The sequence below is a fragment of the Stegostoma tigrinum genome, chromosome 3 (assembly GCF_030684315.1).
Source record: "Stegostoma tigrinum isolate sSteTig4 chromosome 3, sSteTig4.hap1, whole genome shotgun sequence".
In the NCBI taxonomy this organism is placed as follows: Eukaryota; Metazoa; Chordata; class Chondrichthyes; order Orectolobiformes; family Stegostomatidae; genus Stegostoma; species Stegostoma tigrinum.
Window position 1 is genome coordinate 55,596,285 of NC_081356.1, and position 22,271 is coordinate 55,618,555.

The 22,271-nt window shown below is 41.0% G+C and overlaps 1 protein-coding gene across 5 annotated transcripts in view; it reads right to left on the reverse strand.

Moving 5' to 3' along the window:
- LOC125451026 (leucine-rich repeat-containing protein 2-like) overlaps window positions 1-22,271 on the reverse strand; it is a 75,323-nt gene that overhangs the window by 29,727 nt on the left and 23,325 nt on the right. For all 5 annotated transcript variants that reach the window (XM_048527688.2, XM_048527684.2, XM_048527689.2 and 2 more), the window contains exons 3-4: window positions 17,986-18,223; window positions 15,461-15,617 (exon numbers count right to left, since the gene is read on the reverse strand). In XM_048527688.2, the coding sequence (XP_048383645.1) occupies window positions 15,461-15,617; window positions 17,986-18,223 (395 nt within the window). The remainder of the gene's footprint in view (window positions 1-15,460; window positions 15,618-17,985; window positions 18,224-22,271) is intronic.

A 22,271-nucleotide genomic window follows, 5' to 3' on the forward strand; every position in this document is an offset into this window, starting at 1 on the left:
CACTAACCTCAATATCCAACGTATCATCCTCCGCCATTTCCGCCACCTACAATCCAACCCCAGAACCAATGTGTCAGGCTGCATATTTCCCTCCCCACCCTAATCTGCCTTTTGTAGGGACCACTCTCTCTACAACTCCTTCATCTGCTCCACACTCCCCACTAGCCCCACCACCCCAGCACCTTTCCCTGCAACATCAGGAAGTGCTACACCTGCTCCTACACCTCTGTTTAAGGCACCAAACAAACCTTGCACATTAGACAGAGGTTCATCTGCACATCCGTCAATGCGGTCTATTGCATCTGCTGCTCCCGATGTGGCCTCCTCTACATCAGTGAGACCAAGCTGAGGCTCAGAGGCCACTTTGTAGAGCACCTGCACTCAGTTCAGGACAAACATCAATACCTTTGGGTCACAAACCATTTCAACTCCGACTCTCACTCCCACTCCCACTCCCTCTCCCTGGGCAACATGTCCATCTTGGGCTTCCTCCAGTGTCACAATGACTCCCCCTGGAAACTGGAGGAACAATACCTCATATTCCACATTGGGAGCCTAAGTCCTATGGCCTAATTGTGGATTTTACCAGTTTCAAAATGTTCCCACCCCCCTCCTCATCCCATGACCAACTCTCCCAGTCATCTCCGCCTCCTTGATCTGCACAACCTGTCCACCTTCTCTCACACCTATACGCTCCTTTACCTTACTGACTAATCCCCACCACTCCCATCCTGCACTTACCTATCACCATCCAAACTACCTTCCCCAGCTCCACCTCTCCTCTCCTTATTTATTTGAGTTCCTTTTCCCCCCCCCTTTTTTGAAGAGGAGTCCTGATGCAAAACATCAACTTTCCTACTCCTCCGATGCTGCCTGGCCTGCTGTGTTCCTCCAGCTCCACACTGTGTTACCGCTGACTCCAGCATCTGCGGTTCTTACTGTCTCTGGTTGCTTTATTGTTTCTGTGAACTAGTTAACAATATTTTAATTGGAAAGAGGTACAGCACAGCCCATTCTAAAAAGAACATAAAATTTCTGTTGCAGATGACTGACAAGGTTGAAAATCAAATCATCTCTGCTCATTTACTTGCAACAATGTAGAGGTGGAAATTGAGGATGTTAAAAGAGATAAATAAAAGTTAGAACACCAGAACTTAGAGAACTGGAACTCCTATAGTAAAAAGAGGAAAGAAAATTCCAGGCACAGGAAAGAAAGAGGGAGGACAGGGGAGGAAAAGACTGAGAAAGGTAGGAACAGTGAGGAGAGAGAGAACTTTGGGAAAGAAAAATATAGAAAGAAAGGCAGAAAAACAAAAGACAGAAAAGAGATTAGATTGAAGCTGTTCAAAATAATGGTGAAGGAATCCCAACATGTCCATTGAAGGCACTGCTGGTGAGGAAGTTGCCCCTAATTCAGACTTAAGGGCTGAGGTATTTCCGTTTACCCAGTCAATGGCAAAGTTTCATGAAGAAGAGATGAAACCCCACAATATCTCTTTCAAATGGCTAGCATAGCAATCAAAGTGGCCAGTCCAACATGGGCCCTGCTGTGGCTGTGTAGGCCAACAGGAAAATTGCACAAAATTTACACGCTTTTACCTGAGAAGAGTGCAAGCAGCTAGGAAGTGAGAGTTAATGCCTGGGGCCACCAGCAAAAAGGCTTGGAGCCCCATTTGATCCTGTTATCAGAAGTCTTGAAGCCCAAAGAAAAATCATGCCCTCAGGATGCAATATAGGAATATAGCACCAAACTGAGCCTCAGAAAATTGTTCAAATAACAATACAATAATAAGCAAATAAATTTAACTATTTTAGTGAAGTTGGTTTAGGTATAAAGATTGCCTAGGACACAAAGGATAACCATACTGCATTTCTTCAAAATAGTTTTTTTTTAGTTTTGTAAACGATTGAGTCCCTTGTATGTATCATGTATTGAATGACTGCAATTTTTTTAGAAGATGGTTAAAGGTGGAATGAACCAAGTCAAAGAATGATAGGTGTCATATGGCTTTGTTCATATTGCAGTCACGTAGCAGTTGATGAACAAAGTGGATTAGCTGATGTGTGTGACACAAAGCAATGGAAAATATTGCTCTGGCTTTGGCTATTTACAAAATGACATAGAGCTCTTCAAGAACTGCACGTTGCAGTGAAGATTAGATGATTGTAACTAATTAGCAAATGGAACAACTGTTTAAAAACTTGCCAACATGCTTGAATTGTGTGAAACTTTACACAATTTCATGAATTTAAAAAGCATTATTCAAGAAATAATCCACAATGAATAAAGATATTCATGTTTCAATCTGATATGGATGAAGATACATTACTGTTAATTCCATATAACTGGAAATGTTGTTCTGATTTCTTAAGTACAAAGCGTACGTCTGAGTTTTTTTTAAACGGGAAACAGATGTCATAGTGATTTAGATAGCTTAACTAGATAATTCCAGCATGCTTTGATCACAGGAATAAGAAATAGTGGCAAAATTCAATGGTATTTAATTAAGAGATCAGTGAATAATGTAACGAAAGGATTATTGTATCTCTGGAGTTTAGACTTTGTTCTTATGCACATGATAAATTTTACAGATGTATGAGAGATTACAGACTAATACTACTAGTAATTAACTGTGATCCTTTGTGATCAGAAATAGGGATGAAGCATAATAAAACAAGATAAACCTGTCATTGTGACATTGATATGCTACTGGCAGTTTTAGCTAAAGGGAGAGAGATTATTGCCTCTGTTAAGCTGTAAAGCACAAATCAAAAGAACACAGTGATAAAACTGAATCTATTACCAATTTAATAAGCTACTCCTTTTCTATCGATATTCTGAGCCCTTGGATGACAACCAGCATAGGTATTCAAAATAATATCTGACAACAGAAAACTTCATGTTAATATTTAAAGAACCATTAGTGTATACTGAATAACTATCTCAGTTGAATATTTTTCGAACAAGAGCCAAAACATTTGCCAGCATTCGGATAGTGATGCAGAACAAGGTTATGTATGGAGATCCAATGAAGTAATATAGTACTATTAACTCATATATCATTGTAACATTAGAATAAAAGTGTTTAAACACAGTTGCAAAGCATTCATTTTTATTAACACATCTAAAATAAATAAGTTAACATCATGGCTATGAACAGGTAAATTCTGGAGGAAGTTCATATTCATTGATTAAGTGTTTACACATTAATTTAAACAGTAATTTATAAGCTGTTACTCTTTGAAAATGGACTGGAATTGAAAAGATTCATTTAAAGCTCCATGACCATGGGTCTGAGATATCATAGTTATTAAATGTATACATAAAAATCTCAACTGGATTGATTAGGTTTGACCTTTAATCTGTTTAAATCTAGCTCAGTTACAATAGCACTGTTGTGGCTGGCAGAGTTAGCCTCAGCATTCATGAGGCAAAGAAGGAAGACATTTGTAAGAGTTCCTGTTTCGTACTTCTATTTGATGCACCATGCTAAAAATATGCATTTTATTGACTGGTGAAGACAGAACATGGCTTAGACTCCTCCATTAGGCATTAGTTCACTGGCACTCACTACTGGTTAAAACATGAAAATGAACCACTTGATTCCAATAGCATGCCCATGTACAGAAAGTCATACAGGGATGGTCTGAAATAATGAATGAACTCCTACATGACTGCTTGGAGGTGTGGGACTGCTCCATAGTCAAGAACTCAACAGCTAACCTAAATGAGGATGCCACTACCATCACAGACTTCATCAGTAAATTTGTGTAGATGGCTGCATGCTAAGGAAGTTAATCTGGCTAACTGTGCCACCAGTTCTAAAGAAGGGTCACCGGACCCGAAATGTCAACTCTGTTTTATCCTTCACAGATGCTGCCAGACCTGCTGAGCTTTTCCAGCAACTTTGTTTTTGTTCCCGATTTACAGCATCCGCAATTCTTTCAGTTTTTATTTCAGTTAGTCTGAGTGTTCCCCAACCAGAAACCACCGATGAACCGCAAGATCCATCGCTTACTGAAGTCCAGGTTTGAGATGTTCGAGTCAGATGATGCTGACCTACATAGAAAATCTAAGACAATCTTTGCAAAGCCATCAGGGATGCCAGAATAAACTAGAGGATCAGACTAACCACACGAACACATGTCGACTTTGGCAAAGCTTACATGGTTGAATTGACTACAAAGCGAAGTTGAGTAGAATGGCTGGCAACAATGCATTCCTCCCTGATCAGCTCAAAGTATTCTATACTCATTTTGAACAGAAGGTCAGTGAAATGATGTAATTCCCACAGGAAGTAGTTGATGCCAAAACACAATGTATTCACGAGGTGACTAGATATAGCACTTGGGCAAATAACATCAAAGGTTATGAGGAGAAGGCAGTATAAGGCTACTGAGTTGCCCAAACAGCCTTGAGTGCACAAGTACCCATAGTCACTGCCACAGATGTCAGATCGGCCTTATTGAGAGTGTACCCATCGAAAGTGACTGGCCCAGTTGGAGTCTTTGGTTGTGTACTCAGATACTGCACAAGCCAGCTGGTAGGAGTATTCACAGATATCTTTAACCTCTCCTCACTGTGATGTGAGATTCCCACCTGCTTCATGAAGACCACTATCATCTCAGTGTCGAAGAAAAATCAGGCAATGTGCCTTAATGACTATTGCCCAGTGGCTCTGACATCCATCAACTCTAGGCTTTGATCCATTACAATTCACCTACCATTGCAACAGATTCACAACAGGCACTATCTCCCTTGCCTTATACTCATTCCTGGCACATCTGGGATACCTACATCAGACGTCTATTTACTGATTTTAGCTCCACCTTCAATATCATAATTCAAATAAACTCATCTCCAAACTCTGTGACAGAGAACTCTGCTCCCCACTCTGCAACTGGATATTCAATTTCCTGACCCACAGACTGCAAACAGTAAGGTTAGGTGACAACTCCTCCTCCACAATAATCCTCAACATCGGTGAACTGCAAGGCTGCCTACTCAGCCCTTTATTATGATCCTTATACTCACGACTGTGTGGCACAGAAAATGATTGGCCTAGTTGAAGTCTTTGCCTGTGCACTCAGATACTGTGTGAGTTAGAAGACTCCAACTTGGCCAATCACCTTCTGTGGGTTCACTTTCAACAAGGTCGATCTGATGTCTGCAGTGGTGACTATGGGTACAGAGGCACCAAGCCTGTTTGGACAGGTGATGTCATTTTACTGATATGTTCAAAATGAACATAGAATACATTGGGCTGATTGAGGAGGAATGCATTGTTGCCAGCAATTCTACTTGACTTTGCTTTGTAGTCCATTATATCATGTAATCCTTGCCACAGTCTGCAACTGTGTGGCCTAACTCCATTTACAAACTTGCTGATGACACCACCATAGTGGTAGATGCAGGGAGGATGTTCCCAGTGGCGGGTGTGTCCAGAACCAGGGCAGACGATTTAGGCCGGAGATCAGGAGACATTTCTTCACCCAAACAGTGGTGAGCCTGTGGAATTCATTACCACAGGAAATAGTTGATGCTAAACCACTGAATACATTCAAGAGGCGACTAGATATAGCATTTGGGATGAATGGCATCAAAGGTTGTAGGGAGAGAGCAGAATTAGGCTATTGAGTTGGATGATCATCCAGGGTTGTGAAGAATGGTGGAGTAGCTTGAAGGGCTGAATGGCCTCATCCTGCTCCTATCTTCTATGTTTCTACCTGAAACAACAACAGGACACAGAACGGGAAAGAGATGGACAGCTTCATTACATGGTGTGAAGAGAACAAATCTCTCCCTCCATGTCAGCAAAAGAAAGGAGCTGGCCATTGACTTCAGGAAGCCCACAATAATTCTTACCAATTTCTTCCCTTACAAACCTCTTACTAAACCCCTCCCATCCTGCTTATATTGTCTTCCATCCTCTTCCATTGGCTAAAAGCTACAAAATTTTCAGAACACATACCAACAGATTGAGAACAGCTTCTTCACCACTGGTAACAGACTCATGAATGGACTTCCTATACATTAGAATTGATCTTTCTCTGAAGCTTCTTTATTGCTGTAACACTATATTCTGCATTCTGTTCTAGTAATCTGATGTGGTTATGTAAAGTATGATTTGCCTGGATAGCACACAATACTTTTCACTGTATCTCGGTACATGCGAAAATAACTAATCAAATCAAATGTCTGATAAATGAGTTAGATAAATCTGCCTGTCATGTGGCTCAAGTAGCAATGTTTGTTACAAAGAGTTTATTTAATTTAAATTACTCATCATGAGGTATGCCATCGTGGAGTCACTGGAATATAAAGAGAACCCATTTTTGTCCTTCTCTGGAGCGGTGGTCTGAGTCTTCCCTTGGCTTGACAAGCAGTAGGAAATCCTCCAAAGTCGCATAGTGCACACTAGAGTTCACCATAAAGTGTGTGAGGTGTTCATAAGCTCCTGATCACTGTATGGGCTTTAAACATCCATTTGAAATTTAACTCTGGTTGACCAGATTCCCTGGGCCTCTGAGGAGACTGCCAGCTAAAGAAAGGTTGAATTGATGGAATAAGGACCAAAGTATCCTCTCACTTACCTTCTGGATCCATTTCATAGAATCAGAGAACCCTTATAGAGCTGAAACTGGCCATTTGACCCATCACTGGCCCTCTCCCACCCAGACCCACATCCCTAACCTGTCACTGTAATCCTGCATTTCCCATGGCTAATTCACCTAGACTGCACATCTCTGGACACCATGGGAAATTTTGCTTGGCCAATCCATCTGACCTGCATATCTTTGGACTGTGGTAGGAAACCAGTGCAACAGAAGGAAACCCATGCAGACATGGGGAGAATGTGCAAACTCCACACAAAACATCTGACCCTCTCCCCATAAACCTGATCCTTCTGATTTTCCGCCAGTTGTTCTGAACTTCACTTGAAATCCTTCCAACTGTCCCACTGAGGAACTGCATTGTAGAACCCTTGTGGTCCAGTGGTAGTGGTCCCTACTTCTGAGCCAAGAAACCCTAGTTCAAGTCCCACCTACTCCAAAGTTATGTTATTACATCTCTGAACAGGTTGATAAGAAAATATCTAACCTGCATTGTGGAAGGCATAATGTTATGGAGGGAATGTAGACATGGAAGAGCACAGATTTATGATCAATTTAAGTGCCATGATCAGAAATCATTTAAATCTCCAACCCTTTAAAATTGAATGAAAAGAGGCTGCAGCTTTCATGTGGGCTTAAAAACAAAACTCCAGCTTTGAGCACATATTAATTGACAAGCTACCTGGTCCAAATTAAAAAAAAACAAACAATCAAACATTTTTTTAGATTCCTCCAGTTTGAAAATTACAGTAGGGCCCATTCTGAATTCTTAATTTTGTTTCTAATGGTCCAAGAGTCACTTAGCTGAACACCAGGCTGCATAGACATTTTGATTGATAGATTCAAAGACATTATTAAATGATTAACTGCCTTTGGTGTGATCAATGATTTGATTTTATTTTTATACAAGACTGACCACTTTAGGTTAATTACATTTTTGAATGGCTTTTATGAATATGGCAGGCCAAGTAACATCAGAGAGCAGGAAGGCTGACGTTTCAGGCCTAAGGGCCTAGGCCCGAAACATCAGCCTTCCTGCTCCTCTGATGCTGCTTGGCCTGTTGTGTTCATCCAGCTCTACACCTGGTTAGGTTCTCAGATTCTCCAGCATCTGCAGTTCCTACGATCCCTTTCATGATTATGATTGTTTTTCAGTTTTGACTGTGTTTGATTGAAAGGGCTGTTAGATTATTAGATTTATTTTTATATCCTCATGATTTCTGTGACTTGATCATAGTGGATAAAGGGTGAATGGCTATGCAGTGTACATGGGGGCATGGCAAGGACATGAGGTTTGAAGGTGCATTGGAAATATGATGTCATGGAAAACTTATTTTTTTAGAGGGCATGAGGGAGTATAGGAATGAAAGAGAAAATGCGGAGCAGTGGGCAGAAGGATGGGTGTGACGGATAAGTACGAGAGGGCTGAGCAATCTTTAATACAATTGGAGTAAAGTCCAGTGAACTGAAGCAGGCCTTCCATTCAGCCCTCTCAGCATGTGCCTGCCTCTGTGGCAGATCCTGAACTGCTTCTGAATGCAGTGGGCAGACTTTATTTGAAACCTGCCTGTCTGGAATACAGACATGCCAACTAGGAGACTGGCCTACTGCGATGTGAAATTTCCTAACTCAACCTTCCAACCTCTTCAGTGAAAATTTAGTCCAGGATGCATGTATGAGGGAGAAACGGATAGAATGTTTTGTGGATAGAATTCGGTGAAAAATATTGGGAGAAGTCTTGTCTGTAGCATGAAACTAGTATGGCCTGTAGGACTGAATGGCCTGCTTCTGAGCAGTAATTGTTTTGTAAGGTGGTTAAACCAAGACTATTTATTTATAATAACATCAATATAAGCTTTGCAAAAGGTGATAATATCTGTTCTTTTTCTCCCAGGTAACAGTTATTTTTAATCTTGAGTAATCATTTCAATGTTACCATGGCTTCCATATCTACTGTCCTGCTTCTAATTGCTGAAATGAGAATAAGTCACGTACTTAACCTGGAGATAATGTTTTTTCTTGCAACTGGTAGTTCTGCCGCTGGACAATCCAGTAAGTGGGCCTCATGTCTATGTTTATGTATTGAAAATTTATCAGAGACTTCTCCTTACTTCAGTATAATTTAACCAATGGCTAGGATTCCATTCCAAACAGTTTCCCGTGAATTTGGCATGCACTTCATTAGGAAGCTTGGTAAAATAGTTTGCACTAAAAGATTTTGTCTACGATTAGATAATACATAATTGTTATTTCAGGCCTTATTTTAGTTTTTCTTTTCAAAAATAAACATCTGATTTTGAGTTAAAATTTCCTGCCAAAACCACTAAATTCTATATGTCAGATTGTTATACAGCACCCAGTATATTAGTTTCAATCAATCCCTTCAAGTTTGGAGAGATGATTATTGTCAAAAACTTACAGATTTATATGTTGGGAGATTGCAGCAGACTAGAACACTTAGGGCTGAAATTTTGGCCTTGCCAAATTCAGGAATAGGAGTGTTTGGAACAAGAATTTTAAGGCCACTTGGTGTGCCTATTACTGAATCCCACTCTTGATATCAACCATCATACTTCATAAAACGTAGCTAGGAAAAGTCCAGAGTCTCCTCGGTGAGACAACCCTGACTCTTTGAAGAAAAAGTGCTTGAAGAACAGATTATTGATCATCAATATTCAATTAAAAACACTGAAATCCCAATGGGTCATAACACACATTGTCCTAATGCAGGAAGACTTGGCAGCCAACCTCAAAAACCAAGAAAATTCCTGACCGTACCAGTATGATTTCCGACTACGTGTGATCTGCGGGTGAAGCTTTTTCCTGCACCAGTCCATTTCAGTGCATGTGAATGTTCTGGACGCATGCTCCATCCAGCATAACTCATTCTTTTCAAAGTTAAAATGAGGACTATTCTGTATTTTTATATATTTTTAATTTAAAAATTTACAAGTTTTTTTATTCTTTAATTCAGGCTTCATAAGTACCTTAATTAGACCTTACCTGATTATACAAGAGAAGTTGGGCTTGTTTCAAAGTTTTCAATAATTTCCTCTGTAACCAACAACCAGAATGTATACAGAAACAGTTCAGAGAAACTGACAATTCCATTGTCCTCCTAGCCCCTAAAAAGCTCTTGGCCTCTGTCAGCACTATCTTCCAGCAGCATGAAATTGTGGATACAGATACAAGTTTACAATAAGAAACTGAATGATATTTATGGCATCAAACCAGGCTTTTTAGTTGAACATGACTGATACTGTTGAATGAAAGATGAGTGATCCAACTAATCTCAGTGCGTAGTCTGTAGCCTTTAAAAGTTATGACACTTTTATATATCCAATTGTATATCCAAGCATTTCTAAACGTGATGAGGGTTCCACCTTGAGCATCCCTCCAGCAAGAATTCCCATCACACTGTGAGCGAAAAATATCTTGCCTCAATTCCTGTCTAATTCTGCTACTAATTGCTTTACTTCTAGATCCCCTGGAACTGACAACCCTGCTAACAGAATTAGGTCCTTTCAATCCACTTCGTGCAGGTGTCTCATAATTTTATACCTTCAACTAAATCTGTGATTCAATCTCCGCTGTTTCATATTAAATAGTCCCAGCCTATCCAATCTTTCCTCATAGCAAAAATCTTCTGTTCCTGCAAAATCCTTATAAATGTCTGTACCCTCTCATGTGAACACTTCCATCCTGTAGCATGTTTTGAGACTTTTATACAGTAAAGTCATGATAATCTCTGAGGACCATAAGGCCATTCTTTCATTAGAGAGAGATCAGTGACAGTCGTTAAACCTGAAGGTCACCACACCTCAGCTGAGGAGTGAGGTTCAGAAGGTAGGTAACCTTCATGATAACCTCAATCAGTATGAGAATTGAACCTGCATTGTATTCATCATTCTGGATTGCAAACCAGCTGTATGCCTACTGAGGTAATAAACTCCTGCAGTGTGTTATGTTGCATTTTAATTGCAGCCTAACTAGTTGTTGTTTATACAGTTCTAGCACTGCTCTTATATTCTATGTCTCAGTTATTAATGAAGAAAACCTCAACTATTTCCTTATATTTACATTGTGTGTCTCATCTGGTTACCTTCAGGAATTTTTAGACATGCTCTCCAAGGCCCTGCCGTTCTTTTACCATTTCTCAGTAACACACCATTTAATGTATAGTCTCTGACCTTGTTTGCCTTCCCCAAAAGTATCATCCCACAGCTCCCTTCAATTGCCACTTTATTCATCACCCAGCCACTCCAATTACATTTTTATACAGGCTACAGTTTTCTTCCTCACTACGACTGAAAACAGTTCTCATAAAAGATGAGTACGTCTTAGGTATAGGAGTTCCTGCCACGGGAGCATGTCAGCTGGGAAGGGATAAACCTATTCTCAAGAAAGCAATCAACACGCATTGAAACTCTGAGATCATCTATCAATTATCAACTAGAACTTATTAATGGGAGAAGAGACAAGGTTTTAAATTACACCAAAAGACATCCCAGGCATGATCAGAACAGCATACTGAATAAAGGGAAAGATCAAGACTCAAGGCAGACTTATGGAGGCCAACACAGAGAAAGATAAAGAGCCTATCCAGTGTGGGGAAAGCAGTATTTCATCTGCAAAAAGCAGAATTGCTTTACACACAAGTATTTAGCTAGAAAGAAATAAAGTCTTTAGACCCTTGGAGAAAGGTCATCCAATGATTCTAACAATTGACTCTACACCATACAACAGGTTGGCATTGGTTAGATTGATTCCCTACAGTGTGGAAACAGGCCCTTTGGCTGAACAAGTCCACAGCGCCTCTAGGAGCATCCCACCCAGTCCCATCCCTCTATCACCTACACACCCCTGAACACTATGGGCAATTTAACATGGCCGATCCACCTAGCCTGCACATCTTTGGATTGTGGGAGGAAGCCGGAGCACCCGGAGGAAACGCACGCAGGCATGGGGAGAATGTGCAAACTCCGCACAGACAGCTACCGAAGGCTGGAATCGAACCTGGGTCCCTGGCGCTGTGAGGCTGCTGCGCTAACCACTGAGCCACCGTGCCACCCAAAAGGTGATAAATGGCTTACAGTTAGAATGAGGACTGCACAAAGGGAGAACACAGTGAACATGACATTTCAAATAGACACTAATGCTTTGGGCAGCATTATGCATTTCACAGACCTGTGCGAAGTGGCTTAAGATGGCGACCCATTAATGAAACCCTTGAAAGTAAACTCAAGGCGAAATCTTGCAACAATACTCAATACATGCGGAGAAATGCAGTTGAGAACTGGATGAATTGGGAGTAATGAAGATCAGAAGGTCTTGATGGTAGTTGTTAAGCAAAATCCACCTAACTCAGGGGAAGTAAGTCCAATGGTTGCACTGATAACCGTACATGTGCCAGAAGAGATTTGCAGCACTTCAAAGACACCAAGCTATTGACTGTGAAGAGATTACAAGGGTGTTTTTGGGGGGGAGTATCATTTTAAAATAGATGACAGTGTTTAATCAACTCAACATCTGGTAAAGAGAGTTCGAGCACTCTCAAGTACAACCTGAAAGACAAGCTAGGGGAGCTAACACCACGATAGAGTCCCCAGAATCAAAAGATCCTAAAAACTTAAAGAAAGATAACAAAGCCAAGAAATCATTTTTTCAGGGCCTGGCAGTTAAAGGTAAGCAAATAAAAGCAGGAACGGCAATCATCACAGATCAGCAGAAAATAAAGCGCGATAAGAAAAAAGAAAGGATCAAGAAGAAAAAGATACTAACAAGAAACCTGAATTCAAGTATACTGGTCATTTACTGACAGCAAAAAAGACTTTGTCTGTGCCCTGACTAAGGTGAGAATTGTAGCAGAAGTGGAGTGGCCAACAAAGTTCTAGTCCAATTCATTATCTGAGTGTGAACCTCTTTGCCAGATCATTGCTTACGATGTGCAGTCCTCATGGAATCAGAACAACAAGCAATTTTCACTGGACTCAAACACTAGTGATGACAACACCAGTGATGAGGTAACACATTTGTCAATGATGAAGTCACCTTGCGCGTGTTGCCAGTGGACCAAGATTTGGAGCAACCCTTATGCATCATGGACAATTAGTTCCATTTGCATTCAGGGCATTAAAGTAAGCTGACTGACGCTTTGTTCAGATAGCTCTTATTTTTACTTGTGAGCAGTTCAATCAAAACCTGTTTAACAAGGACAAAGTGACAGTCGAGTATATCACAAAACAATTCACAACATCTTCCTCAAGCTGCTTCTACATGGTCCAAAGCATCTGCAAAGAATATTATTTCATCAATAGAGCTATCATCTGGACATGAAATGCACTAAAGGAAACTAAAGTTTATTTGCTGGCACGGTGATGAGAGCAGCGCTCCTCTGAAGGAAGTTGAGGATGCTAAAGCAGAGAAAGAAATCTTCCGCAGTCGAATAAGGAACAACAGCTAGACAAGGCCAGAAGCCATCAGCCCTTCAGAGACACTGAAACTGAAAAGCAAGTATCTTTTTCCAATCAAGCAATCTATGCAACAACACGCAACTGTTCAAATGCTATAGTAAGTGTGATAAAAGGATGGTCTGAAACCATTGAGGCACATCTATTGACATAACGGATTATTAGGTGCACAGAAAAGAAGTGATAACTGAAGATCATTGAATCATAGAATCCCTACAGTGTGAAAGGAGGCCATTTGGTCGATTGAGTCAATATTGACCCTCCAAAGGGCATCCCACCCAGACCCAACACCACCCTCCCCCCATTCTATCCTGTAACCCTGCATTTCCTGTGGCTAATCCAAAGCCTGCAAATCCCTAAATACTATGGACAATTTAACATAGCCAATCCACCTAACCAGAGCAACTACAGGAAACTCACGCAGACATGGTGAGATTGTGCAAACTCCATACAGTCACCAGAGACTGGAATCAAACCCTGGTCCACTGCGTCGCGCAACAGAACTCTGGCACCCTGCTGCCCAAGATGATGTCTTGTGCAAAGCAATTAGCCATTATTGCTCAGGAGATGAGAACAGAGATGCTGAAAAACATCTATGAAAGCCTTCAATGAATTCAGTCTAGTTTGAGGAAGGCAAGAGCAGTGCTCTATTAACCATACATGAGCAATGTGACTAAACACTCCATCAGCCATACAGTCATAGAATCATAGAGATGTACAGCACAGAAACAGACGCTTCAGTCCAACTCGTCCATGCCAACCCAATAACCTGAGTTAATCTAGTTCCATTTGCCCAAATTTCACCTGTATCACTCTAAACCCTTCCTATTCAAGCCCATCAGATGCCTTTTAAATGGTGTAAATGTACCTGCCTCCCCCACCTCTCCAAGCAGCTTATTCTATACATGCACCACACTCAGCATAAAAAAGTTGCCCCTTAGATCCCTTTTAAATCTTTCTCCTCTCACCTTAAATTATGACCCCAAGTTTTGGACTCCCCTATCGTGCGGAAAAGACCTTGGCTATTCACCCTATCCATGCTCCACAAGATTTTAGACACCTCTATAAGGTCACTCCTCAGCCTTCAATGCGTCAGGAAAATTTACCCCAGCCTATCCAGCCTCTCCTAATAGCTCAAACTCTCCAACCCTCGGAATATCATTGTAATCTTTTCTGAACCTTTCAAGTTTCACAACATCTTTCCTATAACTGGTAGACAGAATTAAATGCCTTCTTCACTGCCCTATCTCCCTGCAACCCCACTTTCAAGGAGCTATGAAACCTGCAGGAACCTGCACCCCACGCTCCCTTTGTTTATCAACACACCCCAGGACCCCAGAGCAGTCCTTGTAACAAATATTAAGCCAAGCAAGCTCAAGAGTTATTTAAGATACATAACATCTCAGTGAGATTTTGAAACCTTAAGGAGGCCTCTCCTTGCTTACTAGAATTAATTAGTGTCACTAACCACTGTTCCTACCACTAGGCGTTAGACCGACTTATGTCAACAACTACCAATGAAGTTATAAAACCCCTGAAACCAAATCTCACTCATTCACCAATCTCAGACATTATGGTGAATGACAATGACTTTCTGTGCACAAGTAAAGAATTCAGCCATTTCACAAAGGATTGCAAAATTCATATTTCATACTATTCTCAGAAAAATCGAATGGCTGAGTGGGTAGTGAAACAGATTAAAGAAAACAAGCAAACCCAATACAGATTTGCACAAAGTAATCCCAAGGTGGAGAAATACTGCTACAGAAGGCAGGGAAAGTTGTTGAGTCCAAACACTAATGTCATGCTACACCCATGTTAGTCATACAGCCATACACTAAATCTTTCCTCTTCTTGCACCTGTCCAAAAACTTTTGCAACAGTGGTAAAAATACTGAACAGCCAGATGTGGTAACAGGCATGAATGACAAATATTAATGTCAAACAATAGGAAGTCAAATTTTATCTTGATAAAACTGCTGAGGTATTTGCAGAGCTCAGTGTTGGAGAGCCAGTCAAAATGCAAACTTTCAACGCGCTCAACAATAGCTAGCCCATAAGGCAAATTGAGATCAGTATTCCGCCTCAATTATACTTGGTGAACGTAAGTGACCAAATGTATTGTCACACGCACAGTTACATACATGCAACTAAAGAAGCTGTTCCTTTGCTTTAGCCAGTGGATCAGGATCATGATCTCATCATTTGCACACAGAATACAGAATGATCATCAAATGCAGAACTCCGTAGAAATACATCAGCAAAAACAGTTCCCCACAGATCCAGAGGGAATGAAATTGGAGGGGCATGGGGTGGTGTCAAGTTGGATCCAGAGGGAGAAGGGGTAGTCTCAATTTAATTGAAATCATAAATACCTATTTCAACTGGAAGTTCCTTGATACAGTTCCTGGATAAATCCATCACAATCAGGTTCTGGAACATGACAATAAAAGATGGGATGTTTTCTATACTTGTTTTCTTAATATACCACTCTTTTAGATAAGTCTTGTCCTTCAATGTTTCAGGAAATTCCTGCAGCAAAATACAATCACATCACAAAGCAAACGATTTTCAGTTCGGCAATAAATTGGACATCGACAAATCTCTTAAACAATCTATTGTGCTCCTTTAAGTGGTGTCTGACCACTTTGTGGAGAATATTGCCATGTGTGACAAATAAATCAATTTGTTCATATTATTTTCCAAATTGTCTATTGGGACATAAACATAATCTGAGCTTTGAGAAAAGAAACAGCAATTCTCTCCTTATCCCATATTTGCAAGGCCCAGTGGAAACTCAAAACCCTCACAAAAGTCCTTTTGGAAAATAACTTTTCATTAGTTCATATTGTACCTACTTATTACATCTTTATTGGGAATATGTATTTTTTTTATGTTTGTCAATTGCCCACTGGTACAATTCAGTTCTCATAGTATACATATTAATGTCAGTCAGCATTTCTTAATTAGAACTGAAAGGTCCTTATATTGGTTTTCAATCATTATGTTTTTCTTTTACTTTAGCTACTTGCCAAGTGTGACTCTTAAAATGGATTTTAAATTGGAAAGGATTATACAGATGAGAGGATTAAAATGCCAAGGTGTAGGCATGGATGGGATCACATGATGTTTACAACATTAACCATGCCTGCTATCTTGTGCTGATGGGAAGGATGATTTGGAGAACCCAACAGGACAAACCTTCCTTACATGCATGGAGCAGCTATGAAATAGATTTAAGATCTAAACTGCCTCATCAATTGAGCATAGGCATCATTTTATACCTTAAGTAAGGATTAATCTACAGTTGATTTTGGCAATCCACCCTCCCACCACCAACCCAAATGATAGAAAACTTGGAAAAGATTTTTAAAAATCAGTTTTCTAAATGTGGAAACATCCTCTGTTTGCAATGCTGGCACTTACCGCTAACTAACTACCTTGTTCTAAATTTTACTACTAGACCTTGTGGATTGATAGCACCTGATATTCTAATCTTACCCTCCCCAGCCACATCTACCTTTGGCAAGTTCACTCTCTTCAGATTAGTATATGCGGAAAATGTATTCTAATGTTTTAAGTGACCTGCACAGAAGCAATTGCGTTTTGCTTGAATTAGTCTCAAGTTCACATAATTATTCATTTCAAGCAAGTATCTGAACATCTCAGTTTTTCAGCACTTCGCCCAAAGTGAGGTCCAACCCACAATGCCACAACCTCCACCACAGATAGAGTAAAGGGACAGGTCCTGGACCATCCAAGCTAGAATGAACCTGCTGTTTTTGGCACTAACCTGCCATCCACTTCAGCCAACTGAGCTAAACAGCCCCATTTGCAGTCGAGATAATGGGAACTGCAGATGCTGGAGAATCTGAGACAACAAAGTGTGGAGCTGGATGAACACAGCAGGCCAAGCAGTATCCTAGGAGCACAAAAGAAGTGTTTAGGCCCGAAACATCAGCTTTTGTGCTCCTAAGACGCTGCTTGGCCTGCTGTGTTCATCCAGCTCCACACTTTGTTATCTCCCATTTGCAGTCTGAGTTGCTGTGGCAACATATACTTTCACATACATACATGCCTGCAGTAGATGAAATAAAATATTTGAGCAATGATGGTAGTGGCTCCAAATTCTTTCCATCACATGGTGACTAGCTATCTCTCCCATTCTTACTAACTACTATTGGTATTTGTCACAAGGATTTACAAGCTGATACTTGATCTATTATGAATATGTCTCTGGGACCCAATCCCAGAAGGAACGCACAGCTTCTGACTCAGAAGCAGACACTATCCACTGTGCCTCACTGAAGACATGTTACATCCCAGGTACCATGTATTTCTAGCTTTTTCTGTGCTTGAATGAGCTTTGTGCCGGAAAAAGTGAAGAATGTCACTGGAACAAAGCACATGCTTTATTTACTATTCAGGCATCATCATCCAGTGCATTCAAATAAGAATGGGATGAATCATGTACAAAAAAAGACTTTTCTCCAAACTAATAACAGCTGTGGCACTGTTTTGGTACAGCCCCAATGATTGAGTGTGGGTACATTTCACTGTCATATGGTGAGCATTTTTGTGATGACAGGGAACCTTTAACTCTGGATTCACCTGACCAGTTTTCTTCAATAGAAATAAAGAGGATTAGGGTTAGATTTCAAATTTCTGTTTACATCATTGGTATTCCATCCCTATTAGCAACATGGGCCTACCTAGCACACATTGACTGCAGAGGTTCAAGAAGGGAGCCCACCACCACCTTTTTGAGGGCAAATGGGGACAGGCAATAAATGTTGGTTCAGTCAGTAACACCCATGTCCCGTAAGTAAATAAGGAGACTTCAGTCCCGAAAATATAATTAATGTGGTTTCAAAAAGGAGGAACATGTTTTTGCACAAACCTTCCACTCTATTCCCTGCAGTTCAAAAATAAATTCTCTCCCCTCAGTTATGACATTCTTTCTCGATTCCGGTAAAATTAGGTTTCTATATCCAATAAGCTGCGAGTTCTTTTCTGTGCCATTCAATTGATTCGTCTGAACATTCACTTCATCACTTAATTGATCTTTCCTGTTCTGAATACACTTGTTAATGGCTCTTCTTCTACGTTCAAGTCTCAATGTCCACTCTTCATTAATCCTTAAATAAAAGATGATAAAATGACATGAGATTTTTACGATTTTACTGCCAAAATGGTTTAATCCAAATCATGACCACTGAATTTGGATCTGTCGTGCCTGTATTTTGTGTGCCTCAGGCACCATTTTAATGTGAAAATGGTGCACTAGCTATATGCTCCCTTATGGTGTATGCTGTGCTGGTGCCACTTTGGTGAGGACATTGACTCAGGCATAAGAAGTGTACACTTGAAATACACTGAATTCACCCTATGTTTCTGACCTCATCACATGTGTGAACAGCTTCTCTTAAACATATCAGGTGAATTCAGCATCCAATACATTCAGCAGAAGGAAGAATCTTATTTAAAAAAAACACATTCTGTTCATTTACTGACTGATTTCTGCTAACTACATCTGAGTTTGTGGAATTGTTGTGCATTTTCTTAGTGCAATTTACAAGGTGCACATGGGACTAGGAGGATTATTCCTTCTTTGCAACATGGCACGGCAAGGAGACTCAGTAGAGACAACCAGAGGAAGAGAGGAATCATGTAGAGGGACAATGGTTGTGGTGGTGTTTTGGTGGGGGAGTGGCTTAGGCAGGTGCTCTTAACCAGAAGCCCGATCTATCTAGCTCTTACCTTGATCAAAGAAAGGAACAATGTCTCTGAAAACACTATTTGATGAGGGAGGTGCTCACAGAAATCTCTTATCTTTTCTGATGTAGTTTTAAAGCAAGGCAGTGCATTAACGGTGAAGGTGACCATGTCTATGAATTTGGGTGGCATGGTGGCTCAGTGGTTAGCACTGCAGCCTCACAGCGCCAGGGACCCAGGTTCAATTCCAGCCTCAAACAACTGTCTGTGTGAAGTTTGCACACTCTCCCTGTGTCTGCATGGGTTTCCTCCGGATGCCCTGGTTTCCTCCCACAGTCTAAAGATGTGCAGGCTAGGTGGATCAGCCATGCTAAATTGCCCGTGGTGTTCCGGGGTGTGTGGGTTATAGGGGGATGGGTCTGGGTGGGATACTTCAAGGGGCGGTGTGGACTTGTTGGGCCGAAGGGCCTGTTTCCACACTGTAGGGAATCTAATTTCCTCATGTTGTGATCTTTCTATAATAGAGAAGGCGACATCTCCAATACCTTCCAACCATTCAATGCTCCATAAAAGGAATGATATGGTAGGGGAGGACAGTACATGATATTGTCTATGATCAGAGACAGAGACAGAAACATATGATTATGTGAGGACTGTCGACTTTCCTGTGCTGAATTTTGCCATCACAGATTGGGAGGCATTACATTGAAATGCAGAACGGAAAGGGTTCCACTTCCTCAATGTGCAGATTGTACAATTATAAATGATATATTACATAGGCAAATGTCTGTTATCCTTGCAGCAGTGCTAAAACAAATACTGTATATGAAGCAGACTATTGACTGTTGGTATTTGAGCTTTGTCAGACTAGTGGTGTTTGGGTGTCAAGGGCTATTAGCTGACAATGGCTTATTAACCTGCATCTCAACTTCACATGGGCAACATGCATATAAGGAGATCCCTGGTCCCACAGGAAATAGTATTGTGCAGACAATTGGGAAGCTCAGACAATGCTTCTGCTCTTGGGTCCTCTCTAGACAAGGTACTATAGTATTTGGCAAGTTATGTGTTATGATTTTTTATGGCCTTCTGCAACCTTCACAACCTCATCATCATGAATGCACAGCCCTTCCCTCAGGGTTTACTGCAAGGAGATGAGGTGAAGCAGGAGGAAAGCAGGAAGTAACCAACACACTTCTTTTTTGACCAGGTGGTTATCTCGTCTGATTGAAGAACTGGTAAATTCAACCTCAGTTCTTCATTCTAAGATAGTCTAATGCCTTGCCTACGTCTGTCACTATCACAATGTCCTCTTGATTATCACGCTGAAGCAAAAAAACTTTTCCAAACCAACTTTATCCAACAATCACTCAACATCCAGTACAAAAGTCAATTATAAAAATGAACTTTTGTTTAGTGTCCAAATTAGTGCAGCAAACACACTTCTTTTTTGACTAGGTTGTTTGTGGTTATCTTGTCTAATTGCAGTATCAGTAAATTCAACCCCAACTCTTCATTCCAAGACTGTCCAACACCTTACCGACCTCTGTCACTGACAATCACAATGCCCTCTTGACTATCACTCTGAAGCAAAACAACTTTTACAAGCTAACTTTATCCAACAATCATTCAATATCTAGTACAAAAGTTAATTATTTAAATGTGCATTTGTTTTGTGTCCAATTTCTGGAACTTTGCCAAGTGCCCACACTTAGATATTTCACTGAGGCTGCAGCATGGCTCTTGGAAAGCTGCTTACTTTCAATGGAAAAAATTTCAAATGGCCTGTGGTGATGCTGTTGAGCATGTCTGAGTCTAAAAGATCAAACTTTGAACTGCGACATTTCAATATAGCAGTAGCAACCTGGGCTGGCTGGTTGAGAAGCAACAGTGAGAGGCGGCATGGTGGCTCAGTGGTTAGCACTACTGCCTCACAGCGCCAGGGACCCAGGTTCAATTCCAACATCGGGTTACTGTCTGTTTGGAGCTTGCACAATTTCCCTATGTCTGTGTGGGTTTCCTCCGGGTGCTCTGGTCTCCTCCCACAGTCCAAAGATGTGCAGGTTATGTGGACTGGCTGTGCTAAAATTGCCCATAGTGTTCAGTGATGTGTAGATTAGGTGGGTTACGGGGGAATGAGTCTGGGTGGGATGCTCTGTGGGTCAGTCTGGACTTGTTGGGCTGAAGAGCCTGTTTCCACCCTGTAGGGATTCTATGACTGTATGAAAATGAGGTGGCAGGGAAGAAAGGACAAATTCAATCATCCTCAGAGAGGACAGTGGTTTCAGCGTCCATAGTGACATCACCACTTTCTCAGGCAGTGTCTCAGTAATCATAGCAATCCTAGAAAATTGGAGGACAAATTGTCGGACTGCTATAAAACTCTACAACAGCCTTTAAGAACGTGCAGCAGCTTAAACATATCGCATTCGGTTGTCCTTGCATAGCAACAAGTTGTGAACAAATGATCTTTCAGTGCAACAGTCAGACCATACATCGCTTTTGCTTGTACCCCCACTGGAAACAAAGGCATCCACCTTCGAATCTACTTCAGGTCTGCAAATGTTATCATCGAGTTGGCCACTTTGCAAAGGGTGTATTTTAATTTCTGAATGAAGCTGACTGCCAATTCGGAGTTCGCTTGCTCCACGTTCCTTCACATGACATTGAGAGATTTCAGTAGATCAGCCAATGAATTAGCATTCCAGTCCGCACACCCATCAGACCTTTTCTGTGCACCCCACTATAGAAATCGTCACCCCACCCTCTGCATCAGAAGCCATTTACATCTGAAAGATGTTGGCACCTGAACAATCTTTTTCACCTAACCTGGCTGAAGTCCACTCATGCCTATGAGCTCACCAGTGGGAATATTCCCAGTCATTCAGATGTGAGTTTGGAGGTGTTGATATTGGTTTTGGCATGGGAGGCGTGTTGCAAATAGGAACAGATGATAGACTGATAATGCATGTATTTCTGTCTCCTTCCAGATTTTTTGGAGCTGAATTGCCAGTGATATTGGGAAAGAGAGTGTGTGCAACACACAACCAATTAGGACAATTTAAAAACCAATAAGGTTTTATTTTATAGGTACAATGGCTTTTGCCCAACACTGCTCGGTTTCATGTTGTAGTGGCAATATAACAGGAGTATGCAATGGGATAAACAAAGGGCTCAAACCACTATGAAGGTATTCAAAGTGCAAACACAATATAAGGTTAGCAGTGATAGAAGCAAGGATCCTGTTATCATTCCATTGAAATTAACTGGAAAGGTTGGCTGTACTGATCTCTAAGACCATATCCTTTCAAGGGGTCTTGGATTCCAGGTACTCAAGGTATGGCTGGCTTCCTCTTGCTAATCTCAGGAAATCCATGTGCCTTCATAACCTCACGGCTTCCATTATGCCTTCAAATGGCATGTCCCTGGATCTTTGGAACACTGTTCTCTTCCTGGTGTCCATCTTGTTTT